The sequence below is a fragment of the Tachysurus fulvidraco genome, chromosome 8 (genome assembly GCF_022655615.1).
Source record: "Tachysurus fulvidraco isolate hzauxx_2018 chromosome 8, HZAU_PFXX_2.0, whole genome shotgun sequence".
Classification (NCBI taxonomy): Eukaryota; Metazoa; Chordata; class Actinopteri; order Siluriformes; family Bagridae; genus Tachysurus; species Tachysurus fulvidraco.
Genome location: NC_062525.1, coordinates 24,434,092 through 24,449,831, shown reverse-complemented (window position 1 = coordinate 24,449,831; position 15,740 = coordinate 24,434,092). Strand labels below are relative to the sequence as shown.

Below are 15,740 nucleotides of genomic sequence, written 5' to 3'. Positions count from 1 at the left end.
CTATCTGTATAAATATGTACATACTTATTTATACCTAAATAATTCTGTCTATATAAATATGTACATAATTATTTATACCTAAATAATTCTGTCTATATAAACATGTACATACTTATTTATACCTAAATAATTCTGTCTATATAAACATGTACATACTTATTTATACCTATATAATTCTATCTATATAAACATGTACATACTTATTTATACCCATTCATCATTTACAGTAACTGACTTGTTTATTGCTATCACCTTGACAGGATACTAATAACAGTGCTACTTACTGACCGAACAGTCAATGCTCTTGTGTTTCTCACACAAACACGATCAATCTCAGTCATAAATCCTATCTTAAAGAATCTATTACTAATCGACACCTCACACTCCTTTGGAATCGGTAAATATCCATAAACATCAGCAACGCAACATGACTTTAAATGTAAAAGTTACTTTATTAAAAATTCTTCATAAGCAACACGTAGCATAAATATGCCTTTCGTACTGTATGTACACAATGGAAACACAAACATATGCCTTATTTATCTTTTTGTTTTATATAAAATATTAATGCTATACAAATCTTTACAACTAGGCTCTTTATTTCGATCAGGATCCAAGTTCGTCTATGTGCAAATCCGATTTACAGAGTGAAGGTTTACTTTTGTGCTAATAAATACAGAACTATTATAATAATTAAAAGTCTGTACAATCTACTGTCCCCCATGTATAGTAAGATGAGTATAGATGGCAGTATTATGACAAAAAGACAACATGGTATAACAGAAACAAACCTCTGCTAACGTTCTTAAAAAAAAAAAAAAAAGGCTCAAGTCTCTAGAAACTGCTTCTAATAGCTATATAATATCTTTAAACCACACGGTTGAGAGTTAACCAGTTCAATGTAATTTTCCATATTAAGGCTAAAAGCAGTGTTATGAATATTTTGAATGTAATATTTCCATATGCTGAGGTATGTGGTCATTACCAGGATTCTATCTATTCTGTGCAGCACTCGCTTGATTGATTATCTGAGAAAAAATCCATCGAGTGCAAAAAAAGGAATTCGAATTCTAGTCATTTATATTTTCTAGTATTTCACATTATTTTCTGAGAGCGATATTTCCATACACCACCAACATCTCATTCAAGTTATTATGTCTATATGGGCATTTCCATCTAATATGATCGAGAGTATTAAACAAGTTAAAGAAATACTAAGCCCAAAATACTAACATGGCTCACAGCAAAAAATCGTAGAATGACAGCTGATTCTTATTGGCTTTTTTTTTTCTTCGTTTGAATATTTCGTATTCTGTTAAATAATTTAACACGAATTGCCGGTGCATTTTTTTCAGCCGCTCACATGTGAAAGATTGCTTCAAATTCACTGAGGATGAACTCGATGATCTGGTTCTGGAAGACCATGTAGGCAGTAATGTTCGCTGACTCCATTTCGGGTCTGAGCAACGTCGGGCCGAAGACGATGGCCACGTTCTGCAGAGACATCCTGTTCACATCTCCATGCTCGATAACTCTGGAAAAAATATATAAGAGAGACACAGGAAGTGACTGAGGAAGGTTTCCTTCTGGAAACTGGCCACAAAGTATGAATGATCATCTACTACTTTTATTCTTTCCATAACAAAACAAAACAGAAACCCCAAAAGTTTGAACTGTAAATGAACTACATATGAATAATAATAATAATAATAATAATAATAATAATAATAATAATAATAAAGAAATAAACATACTTCCTTAAATGACTAAACAGCGCCTCCATTGTGTCACGATTGTATTGCGGTAAAGATTTCACCAAATCACGTACATAGGAAATCTTGCTGTGGTAGTCTGGAATTTCTACAATAAATAAATAAAAAAAAGTGAAACATATTAAGCTACAAACATGTAGACATGGTGTAAATTCTGCCTTAGTCGTGCAAAGGGACCTACTGATGCCCTGGACAAAGCTGTTAAAGTGACTGTAAGGGAACAGGGGCTCTTGTAATTCCCTGAAGAAGAGCTTCAAGGCTCCTGTAATGACGTGGATGTCCCAGGGACCGTCCTCCAGATCTAGATCCTCTGTTGGTGTTCATAAAGATAAGATATGAATATGAGTTTTGTGTATAAACCACTAAATAAATAAATAACTGAATAAAGCGATATTACCGTGATCAGCCTTGAAACGTAGCTTCTGAATAACGGCTAAGTTCCCGCTAACTCTGTAGATTCCATCGATCGCCAAACCTGGGAGGACAAAAAAAACCAGACTGGATCACGTTCGCTATTTAACTGTAAAACAACTGCGTGGGATGTCGATGCATGGGATGCGTGACGGATGAACACACTACCTCTTTTCTCTACTGTCCTGATGCACTTCGTCACAAAACTGGGCACCGTGGTCTTCTCCTGAGCGCAGAGATTTTGCAGATGACAGCCAAAGACGTTTTCTGTGTCAGACAATAAAACGCCTCAGTTATAAACCTGTGGTCGATGGAAACCACAGACATCTTAAGAAAAAGCAGACAGCTCACCTCTAATATAGCCTTTTTCCTTGACTGACTGCAAAGTAGGCCTCTTGAGGAGAAACTTACGGAGCTTGTTGCGGACCTTCTTCTGGTCGGACTCGGACGTGGAACTAGTGGAAAGCTGCCGACCTGCTAACGGACCCAACAAAGTAGATAAAGTATATTTTGGCGACGTTTTATGTCCTGTTTGATATCACATTCACACTCTTACTGTACATGTTTATGGATTTTATGAATTATTTTTTAGTTTTAGAGTATATAAAGGCAGGGTCCCCGATTTTTGAGAAATGTCGGGCCGAATAATAAACAAAAATCAAAACAAAGTGTAGCCAATGAGCAAAAAGGGGCGGGACTTGTCAATATGGGCGGAGAGAGTGTTCAGTGCGCGTGTGTGACATTAGCAGGAAGCGGTTTTAACATTGACATGGAGGATAAAAACAAAGAAAGAGAAGAAAGACTTACGATAAGGACAAGAAGTAGGACGTGTTAATATAGGATCAGCTTTTCAGCGCTGGAGAGAACTGAAGGAGCAGGAAGTTGGCCACATATTCACAGGTTGGAGTTTCCCGAGTCAATAACTCCTGAGCTAAACGCTGTTACTACACAAATAACACCTCTTTTCTATCGTAGTAATGTAGAGAGGCAGCTACAACCGCGTTTTGTGTAGTAACAGCGTTTAGCTCAGGAGTTATCGACTCGGGAAACTCCGACCTGTGAATATGTGGCCGACTTTACTTAAGACGCCGAGGCGCTTTTTTCCTTCTCGATAGGTGAGTAACGTTGGTTTTGCTTTGTTACACAGAACTAATATATGCCTTTGTCCTTTACATCATTATGCTTGTGTGGCATTTTTGCTTGTTTGTTTATCTGCAATCGTATTGTTCTTCCCTTCAGCTATGATAGACACATTTCTTTCCATCAGTTGCCTGGGTTACGTATGTATGTGTGGGCGGAGCTCTCAATACCCATTTGGTTTAGGGACATGTTTGTTTTGGTGATTTCAAATGTCAACATTGGCTTTCAAACAACGGAGACCCCACCTTTAAGAAATCAGAATCAACTGTAATTCATTTTAAACGTTCTGACACCTTATTACTGTATGTATGCGATATACGAGATATATGCGCTCTATCTGCCGAGCTATACGTGCCACTCCTGAGCTCCCAGTGTTCTGAGTTCCGAGTCTGATTGCCTCTTCTTGACATACTACCACGTCGCGTGGTGATTACTCTGCTTGGATAGACAGATCTTTATGGACAGCCCGTGACCCATGGGATTTCTGTAGATAGAACCCATTGGAGACCATCACACTGTCTTTGATCATCTTTATGCTCGGGTCTTCATCAGTGAACCTCTGAAGACTTCTCCAGGAAAAAAATTGTGTTAAGTCTGTAATGGTCTCAGAAATAACTATGACCTGTTAGTTCCTCAGGAGCTCCTGGTTGCACAATTCCACTAGACTATAAACTGTTGTAGAAATAACATTATTTACATTTACTTATTATTATTTACTGTCCAGTGTCACCTAAATGAGGATGAGGTTCACTTCCGAGTCTGGTTCCTCTCAAAGTCTCTTCCTCATATCATCTCAGAAAGTTTTTCCTCAACACTGTCACCTCAGGATCGATCATTAGCGATAGATGTTAGAAATACATGGGAAATTAATTGTAAGTTTGGCTTTGAACTGCGGTCAATTTGAACATTTGATGGCTTCAGCAGGAAGGAATCGGGTGTCACTTCCAGTGGTTTTCCTATGTGGTTTTGTCCCCGTTGAGCTAAAATGTAATCGTAGCATTACGTAGCATGCTAGGTGTGTGTTATTTGTTCCCTTTAGATATCAGAACTGTAAAATTTTTCATTTCTGTCAATCATGTAGCAGCAGCACAATGTGTAGAACAATGCAGATGCAAGTCAAGATCTCGTGATGTTAAACGTGGCAAATGGTCCATCTACGTTTTACACGGGAGCAAAAAGCTTTGAATGGAGAACCGTTGTGTGGAGAAAACTCATCGTTAATAACACTCAGGTTCAGGAATGTTCAGAACTTCTGAGCTACATCAGCAGTAGAACTCACTGGGTTCTCAAATCAAAAGGCTATCATGGGTACAGACTCACAAACTTGGGGCAGTTAGTTGGGCTAGTCAGTTACGGTGCAATATTTCTACCCTTATATTCTTACCATTACTCAACCGTCGCTTGTCTCCACTTGATTTGTCCTCCTTTTCCGTGCTAGAAGACTTTTCACTGGCTTCCTCATCATCATCTGAATGGTGCTGCTCCAAGTCCTGAGAGAAATAAACACAATTTAGATCATTTTTTACATGTTTAATAGTAAAATATTAAAAGACAGGATAATTCTCTATAAACAGAACCAGGATGTTTGGACGTTAGTCCGACTTACAATTTGCCGTATGGTGTCTGTTATTACTTTATGCCAGTCATTGATGATGCTCTCAGTGTCGTACTGAATCAAGTATTCTGTTCCAGTCCGACTTTTTAGCTAAATTAAAAGGAAATTAAACATTTCTTTCCACATTTGAAGCAATCGTTCATGACAATATATACCAGAAGTGTATCTGGTGGCCTCATTTTTATACCTCCAACACGTTTTTTTTGCTGGACTTCTCCTTTGCGGCCCATCCGATCGTCGCTCCTTTCAACTCCACAGTGAATTCTGGAACGATCTGATTGATCTTGCTCTGTGGATAAAGTTTCATTCAGTGCTAAGCTTTATTTTTTTGTAAAAACTGTAATTAGTGCCATTGAGTCATGACCAGTGTTGTGCTAGTTACTAAGAAATAGTAACTAATAAATAGTACTAAGAAATAGTAACTAGTCAAAGTTACTAGTTACCTCATTCAAAATTTTAGTTAAGTCAGACCAGCACAAACTGAATATACCACAAGGATTTCTAACGAGCTAACGAGCTGCCTGAAGGCAGAAACAACACGCCTCGACGAAGCTAGAAGCTAACCCGGTGTCGGCGGACACACTCGAAGTGAGTCAAGCCCATCCAGCCAAACAACAGCGACTAGATTTTAACCGGACTGTTAGCCAGGGACAAAGCTATTGCACGGTATGTTGTTGAAAACATGCAGCCTGTCTCTACTGTGGAGTCACTGGCTTTCTGGAGGTGCTTCGACAGATTAGAGTTGCTGTTCATAGCAGTAGATAGGAGCTTCGTACCAGAAAGACACAGCTTACATTTGACTAAAAGGTTTTTGTCTTTATGCTCAACTAAAGTGTAATAATGAGCATATTTCGTCTTGCTCTCGCCTCGACTCGCCATTACTGCCGCACATACCACAGTGCGGCGTCTTCATGTTTACAGGTCGGCATCCACCGATCCTACACTGCGTCACTGATGTAAACAGGTTAGTCTGTAGGCAACACTTCAGCCTAAATTAATTAATTAAAAAAAGTAACGGACAAACGCACCATACGGTAACGCTAACGGAGTTACTTTATTTAAAAAGTAATGCGTTAGAGTATTAGTTACTGTCTGCGTTACAGTAACGCGTTACTGCCCAACACTGGTCATGACGGCTGTTTACGAAGAGTGCTGCAGCACATACCGATGTTCCTGTTGGGTTGGACTTTGGATCCTTGTGGAATATCAGAACCCCTCCATGAAGAACAGTCCATGACTGAGCCCAGTTTTTCCTGTGAAAACAATATTGTCAAAGAAGGTTTGTTTAACACAATCTACTGTACCAGATTCATGTAGCTTCATTCATAACCCTGATAAGTCATAAGCATTTGTCCTTACCGTACTTTTTTCCCGTTCTCAGATATCTTGGTCTTGTTAAGGATTCCAGCTTTCTCCAAATTTGAAACCTAAAAATGGGAATAAATAATGGGATGGTTTTAGAGGCAAAACAGGAACCCGCAAACTGCCTGTGTTTGGTCGCTTGCTTATGTATTTTATCTATCCCACAATTCTTATCTTTGCATAAACAGGCCTTAAGGCCATCCTTAAAAATATTTTGGTTTGCAGTAACAGTAAAAAAAAAATAAAAAAATAAAAAAGTTTGATGGTGACGGTGATTACGTAGGTATGACTTTAAACAAATTAGCATATTGTGACATCACTGACTGGGTCTTCAACCCGTGCCTTCGGGCGCATCATCGCAAACCTTATTTTGATGCTGGACACAGTTTTTCCAGAACTTCGTGCTGAGTTAAAGCAGTGTCGATCCGTTTTTAATGAATTTTTTAGATGTATTATGGCGCCCGAACTCGTATGACTTTGAACGGTGACCGAACATTTTGTTTACTGCTGCCGCAGCCATCATAACTGAGCGCAAACCTTTGACTCTGACACTGAATGAGAGAATGAGACGAAGCGAACGTTCAGGCCACAGTGCGACATCCGGTAACCAATAGTGCAAACATGGATGATGTCACGGGGTTTTATTTAAAAGAAAGAACGTAGCCTTTGTTTGTGTAATATATTTACAATACTTACTAAAATATAATTATTATTATTTTATTGCTTTTGTATTAGTTGTTTGACGAGTAAAAAAAAAATTGGTTGGTCTTACTGCAAATTTACAACCGGCAAGTCGGTCGGACTTAAAGCAAAAAAAAATTTATTAATTGACAGGGTCGGTCGGGTTACGGCAAACAAGAATATTTTTAGGATGGCCTTTACTGTCCAGACAGTGTGGCTTACCCAGTTGTGATGCACTGCTTCAACAAACATCAAACATTGTCTGTAGAATTGTACTTTATATCTCCTTCATCAGCCGTACTTAATACTGATACAAATTCTGTGCGCAGTAATCATTATTGCCTCAAATATCACCCAATATACAGCCATCAGCCATAACATTAAAACTCTGAGCGGTTAAGGTATGGACTCCACAAGACCTCTGAAGGTGTGCTGTGGTATCTGGCACCAAGGTGTATGCAGCAGATCCTTTAAGTCCTGTAAGTTGCGAGGTTAAGGCGAAGCCTCGGTAGATTAGACTCGTTTGTCCAGAATGTCCCAGAGATGCTCATATTAGGAGACCAAGTCAACACCCTGAACACTGTCGTGAACTCGGGCAGCGGTGGTACAACCTGTTAAAGCTTTTGGTTGTTGATTAGAGGATTGGGGTTGAAGCCCCAGAACTGCCAAGCTGACACTGTTGGGCCCTTAACTAGTGGTCTTCTCTGGTCTAAAGAATTGTACCCGACCCGAAGTGATCTGAATCACTTTTTACCCGAACCCGACGTGCATAATTTTTTTTTTAAAAGAAAAACCCAAAGACAAACCCGAAAAAATTATACCCGAGTCCGACCCGACTCGACCCGAATGTTGCGTTACTCTACACTAAAGTAACCGCTACAGGAAGGATTCAAAATTGATTGACAGGTCTGTTTCAAGGAAAATTAGCTTACCACCAGCCACACGTCACCAGCCACATGTCGCAAGCGGTTTTGGCAAACAGAGGAGAGGTTGGAAATGGACTCGAGTCGATGCACACACACGAGATACAGTAGTTCGGTCTTCTCGGGTCCGTTCGGTAAAAACACATTCATTTTAAATTACCCGAGACCCGATGCCGCTATTATTATACCCGACCCGTGTCCGAGGTACACGTGAAACTTTGAGACCCGAACCCGCTCGGGTCTCGAGTCAGACTTCGGGTTTTCGGATCTAAGTGGACCCGTGAAGACCTCTACCCTTAACCACCACTGCTCCAGGGGCACTGTATCATGGCTGACCCTGCAAACTGACCTCAACCTCCAAAGTTGGGATATGTGAAGCTCTCCACTGGCCTAGCCATTATCCTCACATGGTGGATCCTAATCACTGAATACAGGAAAACCCCACAAGACCCCACAGTTGTTTTGGAGATCCATCACAATTCCAGTCAAGGTCCCTCAAACTCTTACAACACATCAACATCAAGAAGTGACAAGATCATCACTTCACCTGAACATGGTCACAGAACATCACTTCCGTGGTTTTAGTGGTTAACACTTAACTGGGTTAACAGTCAACTGAGATCATGAACATTGTAGAGTACACAAAGAGCAACTACCTACATGACAATAGACTTGATACAGATTGCTTGTCTGTATTGTGTAGATCTAGTAGTAACTAATACAAGTTTTATGGCATTCACCTTAAATCTCTATCAGGTTAACTGATTTTGGAGTTGGACGTGCTCTAAGAATACCGAGTCGGAACAAGCAGGGCCGAGCAGTCGCTCAGGAGAGAGTACTCTGTATTGTAGATGCATTAAAAAGCTGACAAAATAATCATTTTTTTTGTAGTTTCATGTATTTCATGATTATTTAAGTGTCTTTAATCCATCAGCAGTATAAACTTCTAACATTCTAGTATCTAGACCGAAGATTTCACATTTAAAGATCCAAGTCGGTACAGGCCACTAGGTGGCGCTGTGAAGTGCTCTGTGTTCCCTTTACTTCATCGCTCGGACATACCACACGATTGCATGAATGTTGAGTGGAGGATCAGGTCAGAGACTCACGTTATGCTGGGTTTCTGGAGCGCCGAACATATCACTGTCTGAAGCATTCCTGCGATGACTTATGGGTAATTTCTGTCAGGGGAAAAACAAAAATATATTTACATTTAAATCCAACAACTTGGGTAACAACGGTTACTCAATTTCTGAAAATATTTAGTATCATTCAATTATATCTTGGATGATAAAATCTTAGCTGTTAAATATAATTTTTTTTTCTAGCTACTCACGTAAAAAAGTCGGACATCTCGCATAGTACTTTTAACTTTTAGGGTCCAAGATTATGATCCAGAAGTGAACAACTTCAACAGAAACAATTCGACAAAACAAAAACAGAAACAAGAAGACGTGACGATCGACGCCTACATCTGATTACTGCGAGTCTATTGATTTGTGCAACCGATGATTTCCTGTTGTTGTCCTTCCTCCACCCTCACACACAGGATTCTACGATCCTGAATTATTACTGCATTATTCTACATCATCGATTTTGGAACAAAAAAAATAACACAGTCTTACAGGTTTTATTTCTAGTTGTGATTTTTTCAGACTCCTGCATTCTTTCCAGTCGTCCAGCTACACCTCAGACCCTTAAAACCATGCCGAGAGGTGGACCGGAATGCTTGCGCATGTGTTCGACGGTCTTCATGATCCTTACCAGGATAAAGAGCCTACTGAAGATGAATGAACTACGGAACTACGGAACCGGTCTCATTCGCCGATTGAGCTCGGCTCCAACGTCGCCCCCTGGTGGGAACACCTTGCAGGAGTTCTGTTGTAATTTGACTTATGGCTTAAAAATCACCTCATCTTGAGATCCGGTGCTGTTCCTCCAGGATCTCATAAAGCCAAGTCCATCCTGCCCCACGGTTCCACCATTTCCCACTGTGCACTGTCGCAAACCCGCAGAAAGCTGAAGAGAGAAGAAAAGAGAAGAGAAGAGACAAGACGGTCTTTCATTAACTTCCCTATCATTTAAAGACAAAAATCAGAAAAGAAACATAATAATATTTTAGTACTGAATATTATGAGTCCTTGTAAGTCACAAAAGTTTGTGCATGCAGTGAGGAGCTCAAACTTTTATTGGGAGCTTTAGTAAAACACTCCTAGGCGAAGATTCTTCAGGAAGCTGCTTAAGAAAGTGACGTGACGTGACATACGGCTAAGTACGGTGACCCATACTCAGAATTCGTTCTCTGCATTTAACCCATCCAAAGTGCACACACACACACACACACACACACACACACACACAGCAGTGAACACACACACACACACACCGTGAACACACACCCGGAGCAGTGGGCAGCCATTTATGCTGTGGCGCCCAGGGAGCAGTTGAGTGAGTTCGGTGCCTTGCTCAAGGGCACCTCAGTCGTGGTATTGCTGGCCCGAGACTCGAACACACAACCTTAGGGATAGGAGTCAGACTCTCTAACCATTAGGCCATGACTTCGAAGAATCAAAGAGTCATTAGGAATACTGTTAAAATTTTAAATACAAAATAGTTTCAATGTATTACTCCATAACGTGAGGATCCCATGATCCGTGTTGTGTCAGGAAGAGGAAAAAACCTGCGCCAAAGTTGAATACTTTGGGGAAGTCTCTAATGGTTAGAGAATTTGACTCCTAACCCTAAGGTTGTGGGTTCGAGTCCTGGGAAATCCACGACTGAGGTGCCCTTGAGCAAGGCACCGAACCCCCACCAACTGCTCCCCCGGCGCCACAGCATAAATGGCTGCCCAATGCTCCAGGTGTGTGTTGTGTGTTCACGGCGTGTGTGTGCACTTTGGATGGGCTAAATGCAGGGAACGAATTCCGAGTATGGGTCACTGTAGCCGTATGTCATGTCACGTCACGAATACACAGATTGGACGATCCTTTCTGGCGACCCTGAACAGTAAGCGGATGAATAACATGGCAACACCGCGACATTTCACAATCTTAGCACGGTCTGTTTACGTGCCCAGGTGTGATCCCATAAACCACTGTGTCGTACAGGTGAAAGTACTTCTACACATGCTAAGCTTTTTAATTTTTTTTGGTTTATCTAGCGGATTTAAATAAACCAGAACAAGACAAAACAAAAGGATGCATCTGTTGCCTGTGTTGCATTTTAAGATAAAAGGTTTCACTGACTTCAGGTAAGTTCCACTCAGACTTGGATCCATCTTTCAGGTAGTAATAAGTCTGTCCCCGATCATCCAGCGACTTCACCCACTGTCCACATAAACATTTATATTGTTTAAATGTTGACGTTCCGAAAAATATAAAAACTTATTAAAAGAAAATGATCGCTTAAATGTTTAACTCATCCATTTACCTGCTCTTGGGTATGATCGTTGGTGAAGATCCAGACTCCATCAGGGTCAATGTTCAGCGTCCAGCCTGCAGGAATACTGCGGTCTAGACACGCTCTTGGAATGAGAGCTTTTTTCACATGGGCCAATGAGTATTCCGATGAACCGGCAAAGGACAAAACGTCCTCTGTGCCCGGAGTTGCCGGACCATCTTCTTCATGAGGGTAGTCTTCCTCAGGGAGGGGAGGCTAGAGTTCAAGGAACGAAAATTGACAGGTGAGATTAGTCTGGGCTTCCAAATAAGAGATAGTTTGAGTTATCATATAATTATAAGTTGTATATTTTCGGTTGTATGAAGACCTTCTTCTGTGTATCTTCAAACCCGTATTTTACCTTCCAGGATCTTATGTGTTAATTGAAAAGAACAGGCTGCAAGTGCAGTGTGTGTGCTTTTTATACCGGGAGCCCATCCTGTAGACTGTTTCCTGATAGAGGAGGCGTCAGTAGACCATCCGGTGGGTCCCAGGAACTCTGTCCAGAGACGGGGTTAAAAAAGAAGTGTCTGCCACTCCTCTCGTCCAGCACCTTCTCCCAGTCTGACGTCCATTTTGTTCCACCTGTGGGTGAACAGGCTGGGGACAGGGATGGTGTTGGGGAGACAGGAAGCTCCTTAGTCCCCACCTCAGTCTCCATTAAGGAGCTAAGAGGATAATCCCAAGTGCTTCGGCCTGTGCTGGGATGATAGTAGTACTCTTTTCCACTGTCCTCGTCAGTGTGGACCTCCCATCCCCTGGAGCCTAGAAGAAGAGTGTTGTTGAGTTCAGGAGGCTCTGAAACACCCCAAGCGGACGCCGAGGACAAGCTTTCGATGCTCTGACGTTTCCTGGGCAGGTTTACGTACACTGCCGAGAGATCCTCATTCTCAACCTGGTCGAGAGATTAAAGCAACAGTTAATAACCCAAAATTCCTTTTGCATACTGTAGACATCTCAGTTTAGCACAAATAATATCGTCTCGATTTAAACACAAAGACCATAACAAACTACATCTCGCCCACACTATTTTCCTCCCCGCCTTCAAGGTTCGAGGCAACGATGTTTGTTTAGTCAGAAGCCGCGTGCTAAAAAAATGAATCTCTTCCTGTACACAGAGGAAATAAAACACTTACAACCACAACAACCTACTCGCTCGTCCTATTCAAAGACAGCCGCGTAACCCACATACAGAGCGAATTAAAAACACTAGACCATAGTGTATGCGACCCCTGCAGGTTCTGATAGCGATCAAAAAGTTTGTATAGCGATACGATAGGAAGATATTTTGACGCTCAAAATTTACTCGTTATTTGTCAAGCCGGAAAACTGTGAAGTACATCGAAAAAGTTGTTATCCACAAGTCTCACAAGTATTTCTGTCAAATGTCAAATGTAGCGCAGTATCAAATCAGTAGCAGGCTCGGACATCGTGAGGCGATCTGATTGGCTGGAATATGAACGTCTTCAAAATCTAAACATAAACACAAGCGTAAGCCGTTCATGAAACCGGGGATTAAACATCAACCCCATGGATCGAACACGATGTTTATGTGCTTAGAACTACATAGTCTTCGGCCCAACTGTATCCCTAAGAGGGGTTTCTGGGAGGCCACGCCTCTTTCGATTAGGCGTTTCTGAAAGACAGAGCAACGGACAGAGACAGAAAGACAGACAGACAGACAGACAGACAGAGACGGAAGAATATTGTGATATTAAGGCTGTTTATTTCATTAGCGAATAAACGGTTAAGTGGTCGCACTGATAAGAGCCGCACACGATATCAGTTTAACTCACATTTACGATGAAATTGAACTCTCAGTCCATCACAGAGAGATAAACCGCACTTAGCCTTGACGCTTAGCATTGACTGCTATTAAGCTTTGTCCAGGGAGAAAAAACAAATCTTCAGTGTTTATAACGCATCTCATTCACGATGACTATTTAATGCTAATGTTATCTCGCAACCTGAGTTCCTCATGGTGTTAGAACCAAACATTAAACCTGGTATCTGACAGCAGAATACGTGCAAGATGTACTGTAGGTGTGAGACAGAGCAGGAAGAAGAAGAAGAAAGAGAAAAAGAGAGAAAACAAGTTCTTAAGGGAGACGTGCAATTCCCAGAACGCATGCCACCTTTATTGAGGATAAAATTAGATGTGCTGAATGTGTTGAGCCAACAGAGACATGGCTATAACCTGCATACGTCACTTTATAAGTAGGCTAAGTCAGAGAACGAATAAGTGAGAGAGATTTGAGAAAGATGAACGGAATGGAATGGAAGACGGCTGGAACGTGTATCGATAGCGTCAGATATTGACTCGAACTTCTTATTTCTTCGTACCACAGAGCGAGAACGTTTCAGCGTGTTACACCTAGATGTTTTCTGCAAGAGGTTTCTAACAGGAAGAGTGCAGACAAGCCTCTAAAAAGCATCAACACCGATAACGGGTCTGAAACAAAACACTTCCTAGTGCGATATTATAGCGTTCGATGCGAAAAATCACTACTATCGAAGTCGCCCAACTCGATGTGGGTGCAAACAGGCAGTTTTCTGTTAACTTCCTGCTTTCAAACACCAAAGCAGCAGAAGAGCATTATCACGGCATGCGGAGATCCGAGAGATCTCGAGATGAGAAATTTCACACTCGTGTGTTTTCCTAACAGGCGGTCATCCAGGACCGAAGCCTACCTGTTGATGCAGAGTGACGGCCGTCGCGGGACGGCAGTTCAGCCCGACCTTGGAGTAATAATCCACCATGGTTGTGATCAGTCAGAAAGCTCCAGGCTGTCAAGAGTGGAAGCTCATGATGCCAGTTAACCTTCCGCTACGGTGCGGAGAACCGGAGCGACTGTACAATCGACACTCGGATTAAAACGGCAGCATCTTCAGGAAGCCGCGTGTTCAGTGTTATGTGGACAGAGGAAAGAGAAGTGCTAGCTCTTGCTCTGTGAGAGTGGGGGAGGGGGAAATGCTGAGAGAGTGAGACAAAAAATTAGAGAGAGTGAAAGACAGAGAGAGAAAGAGAAAGAGAGAGAGACAGAATTGAGACTATAATAGAGAGCTGCGTGTACTTTGGCGGAATGAGTTGAAACGATCATAATGATTAATGTCACTGCTACACTCTCTTCCTCTCAGAGCAAGAGACGAGAAGAGAAGAGAAGAGAAGAAGAAGAGAAGGAGAGACGAGAGCTTGCCTACAGAGATGCAAATTCAGTTTACTGTTGCATTCTCTCACGTACTCACAGACACAAGACCGAATAAGTCGCTGGGTTCCTTTTTTTTTTTTTAACACTACTGACAAATAAAAAGCATTTTATTGAGTTTTATCTCTTTCTTACGTCTATTTTTAATCCCTTCGTCTCGTCTTTTTTTTTTTAGACTGCAAAATAAATATAATACTCATGTATATAAAATAAGGATTAACACAAGAAAATAGTTCTAACGAGTTAAACAGTTAGTTATATCATCTCTTGGAGGGAAACGTGGCTGAAGACGTAGCTGATAATGCGTGAGTGTGTGTGTGTGTGTGTGTGTGTGTGTGTGTGTGAAATGGAAGGTTATATAGAAAAGGTTGAAGGTGTATGTAGGATCGTGTGTATGTGAGATAGAACAATACAAAACACAGGATAAAGAGCGGAGGTTGCTACACAGTTTCCTTCCTTGTGAGGGTGAAAATGTGTGTGAGGGTGTTGCTATAGATTTTTTTTTTTGAGGGACAGTGTGTGTGTGTGTGTGTGTGTGTGTGTGTGTACCTCTTTATTTTTAAATTACTCCGTATGTGTGTGTTTGTGTGTGTACCTCTTTATTTTTAAATTACTCCCACCCCCAAACCAACCAATCAACACACACACACACACACACACACACACACACACACACACACACACACACACACACACACACGTTTCCTCTGAAAGATTTCCACCAGACAGACAAATCTACATTGTACTCGTGAGCCACAGCGTCGTCCTGAAATCTTTTATTAATCACAATTTTATTTATTTAATCCTCGACTCGTTCCTTCTCGCCGCCTCTTTTCACGCTTTGACCTTCTGCCTTATGTTTTCCTCTTGTGTTTCAGGTACTTTTGATGGAATCGTGTATTTTCCTGACTCTGTGGTCGACGCAGAGTGCAATAACCAGTCAGTGGTTTAAAAGATGAAAAGAAAAAAAAAAATCAGGCTTCCTGCTGTACATGTAGTTTGTTATTCAAATCTTCTACTTGACAGCCTAAAACCTACATGACCTCACGTCCACAGAGCTCAGTGCTTCTGTTCCCAGTCAACTGAACACTTTCCCTTGCATATTCGTTTAAGCAAATACGCTTCCTACGGCAGCACGAGGATTTGGACCATTCGCCATTTAAAAAAAAAAACCCACGATATTCCGTATGTA

The 15,740-nt window shown here is 41.3% G+C and overlaps 1 protein-coding gene across 1 annotated transcript in view; it reads right to left on the bottom strand.

Annotated features, from left to right (window-relative positions):
• Positions 1-428: 428 nt before the first annotated feature.
• Positions 429-15,740, bottom strand: part of arhgap27 (Rho GTPase activating protein 27) — a 24,481-nt gene continuing 9,169 nt past the window's right edge. Inside the window, exons 3-18 of the mRNA XM_027163228.2 lie at positions 11,770-12,237; positions 11,334-11,558; positions 11,150-11,230; positions 9,816-9,923; positions 9,014-9,085; positions 6,298-6,365; positions 6,104-6,191; positions 5,126-5,227; positions 4,930-5,028; positions 4,708-4,813; positions 2,535-2,660; positions 2,352-2,450; positions 2,170-2,247; positions 1,954-2,082; positions 1,755-1,860; positions 429-1,534 (exon numbers count right to left, since the gene is read on the bottom strand). Coding sequence (XP_027019029.2) covers positions 1,360-1,534; positions 1,755-1,860; positions 1,954-2,082; positions 2,170-2,247; positions 2,352-2,450; positions 2,535-2,660; positions 4,708-4,813; positions 4,930-5,028; positions 5,126-5,227; positions 6,104-6,191; positions 6,298-6,365; positions 9,014-9,085; positions 9,816-9,923; positions 11,150-11,230; positions 11,334-11,558; positions 11,770-12,237 — 2,130 coding nt within the window. The 3' untranslated portion in view covers positions 429-1,359. The remainder of the gene's footprint in view (positions 1,535-1,754; positions 1,861-1,953; positions 2,083-2,169; positions 2,248-2,351; positions 2,451-2,534; positions 2,661-4,707; positions 4,814-4,929; positions 5,029-5,125; positions 5,228-6,103; positions 6,192-6,297; positions 6,366-9,013; positions 9,086-9,815; positions 9,924-11,149; positions 11,231-11,333; positions 11,559-11,769; positions 12,238-15,740) is intronic.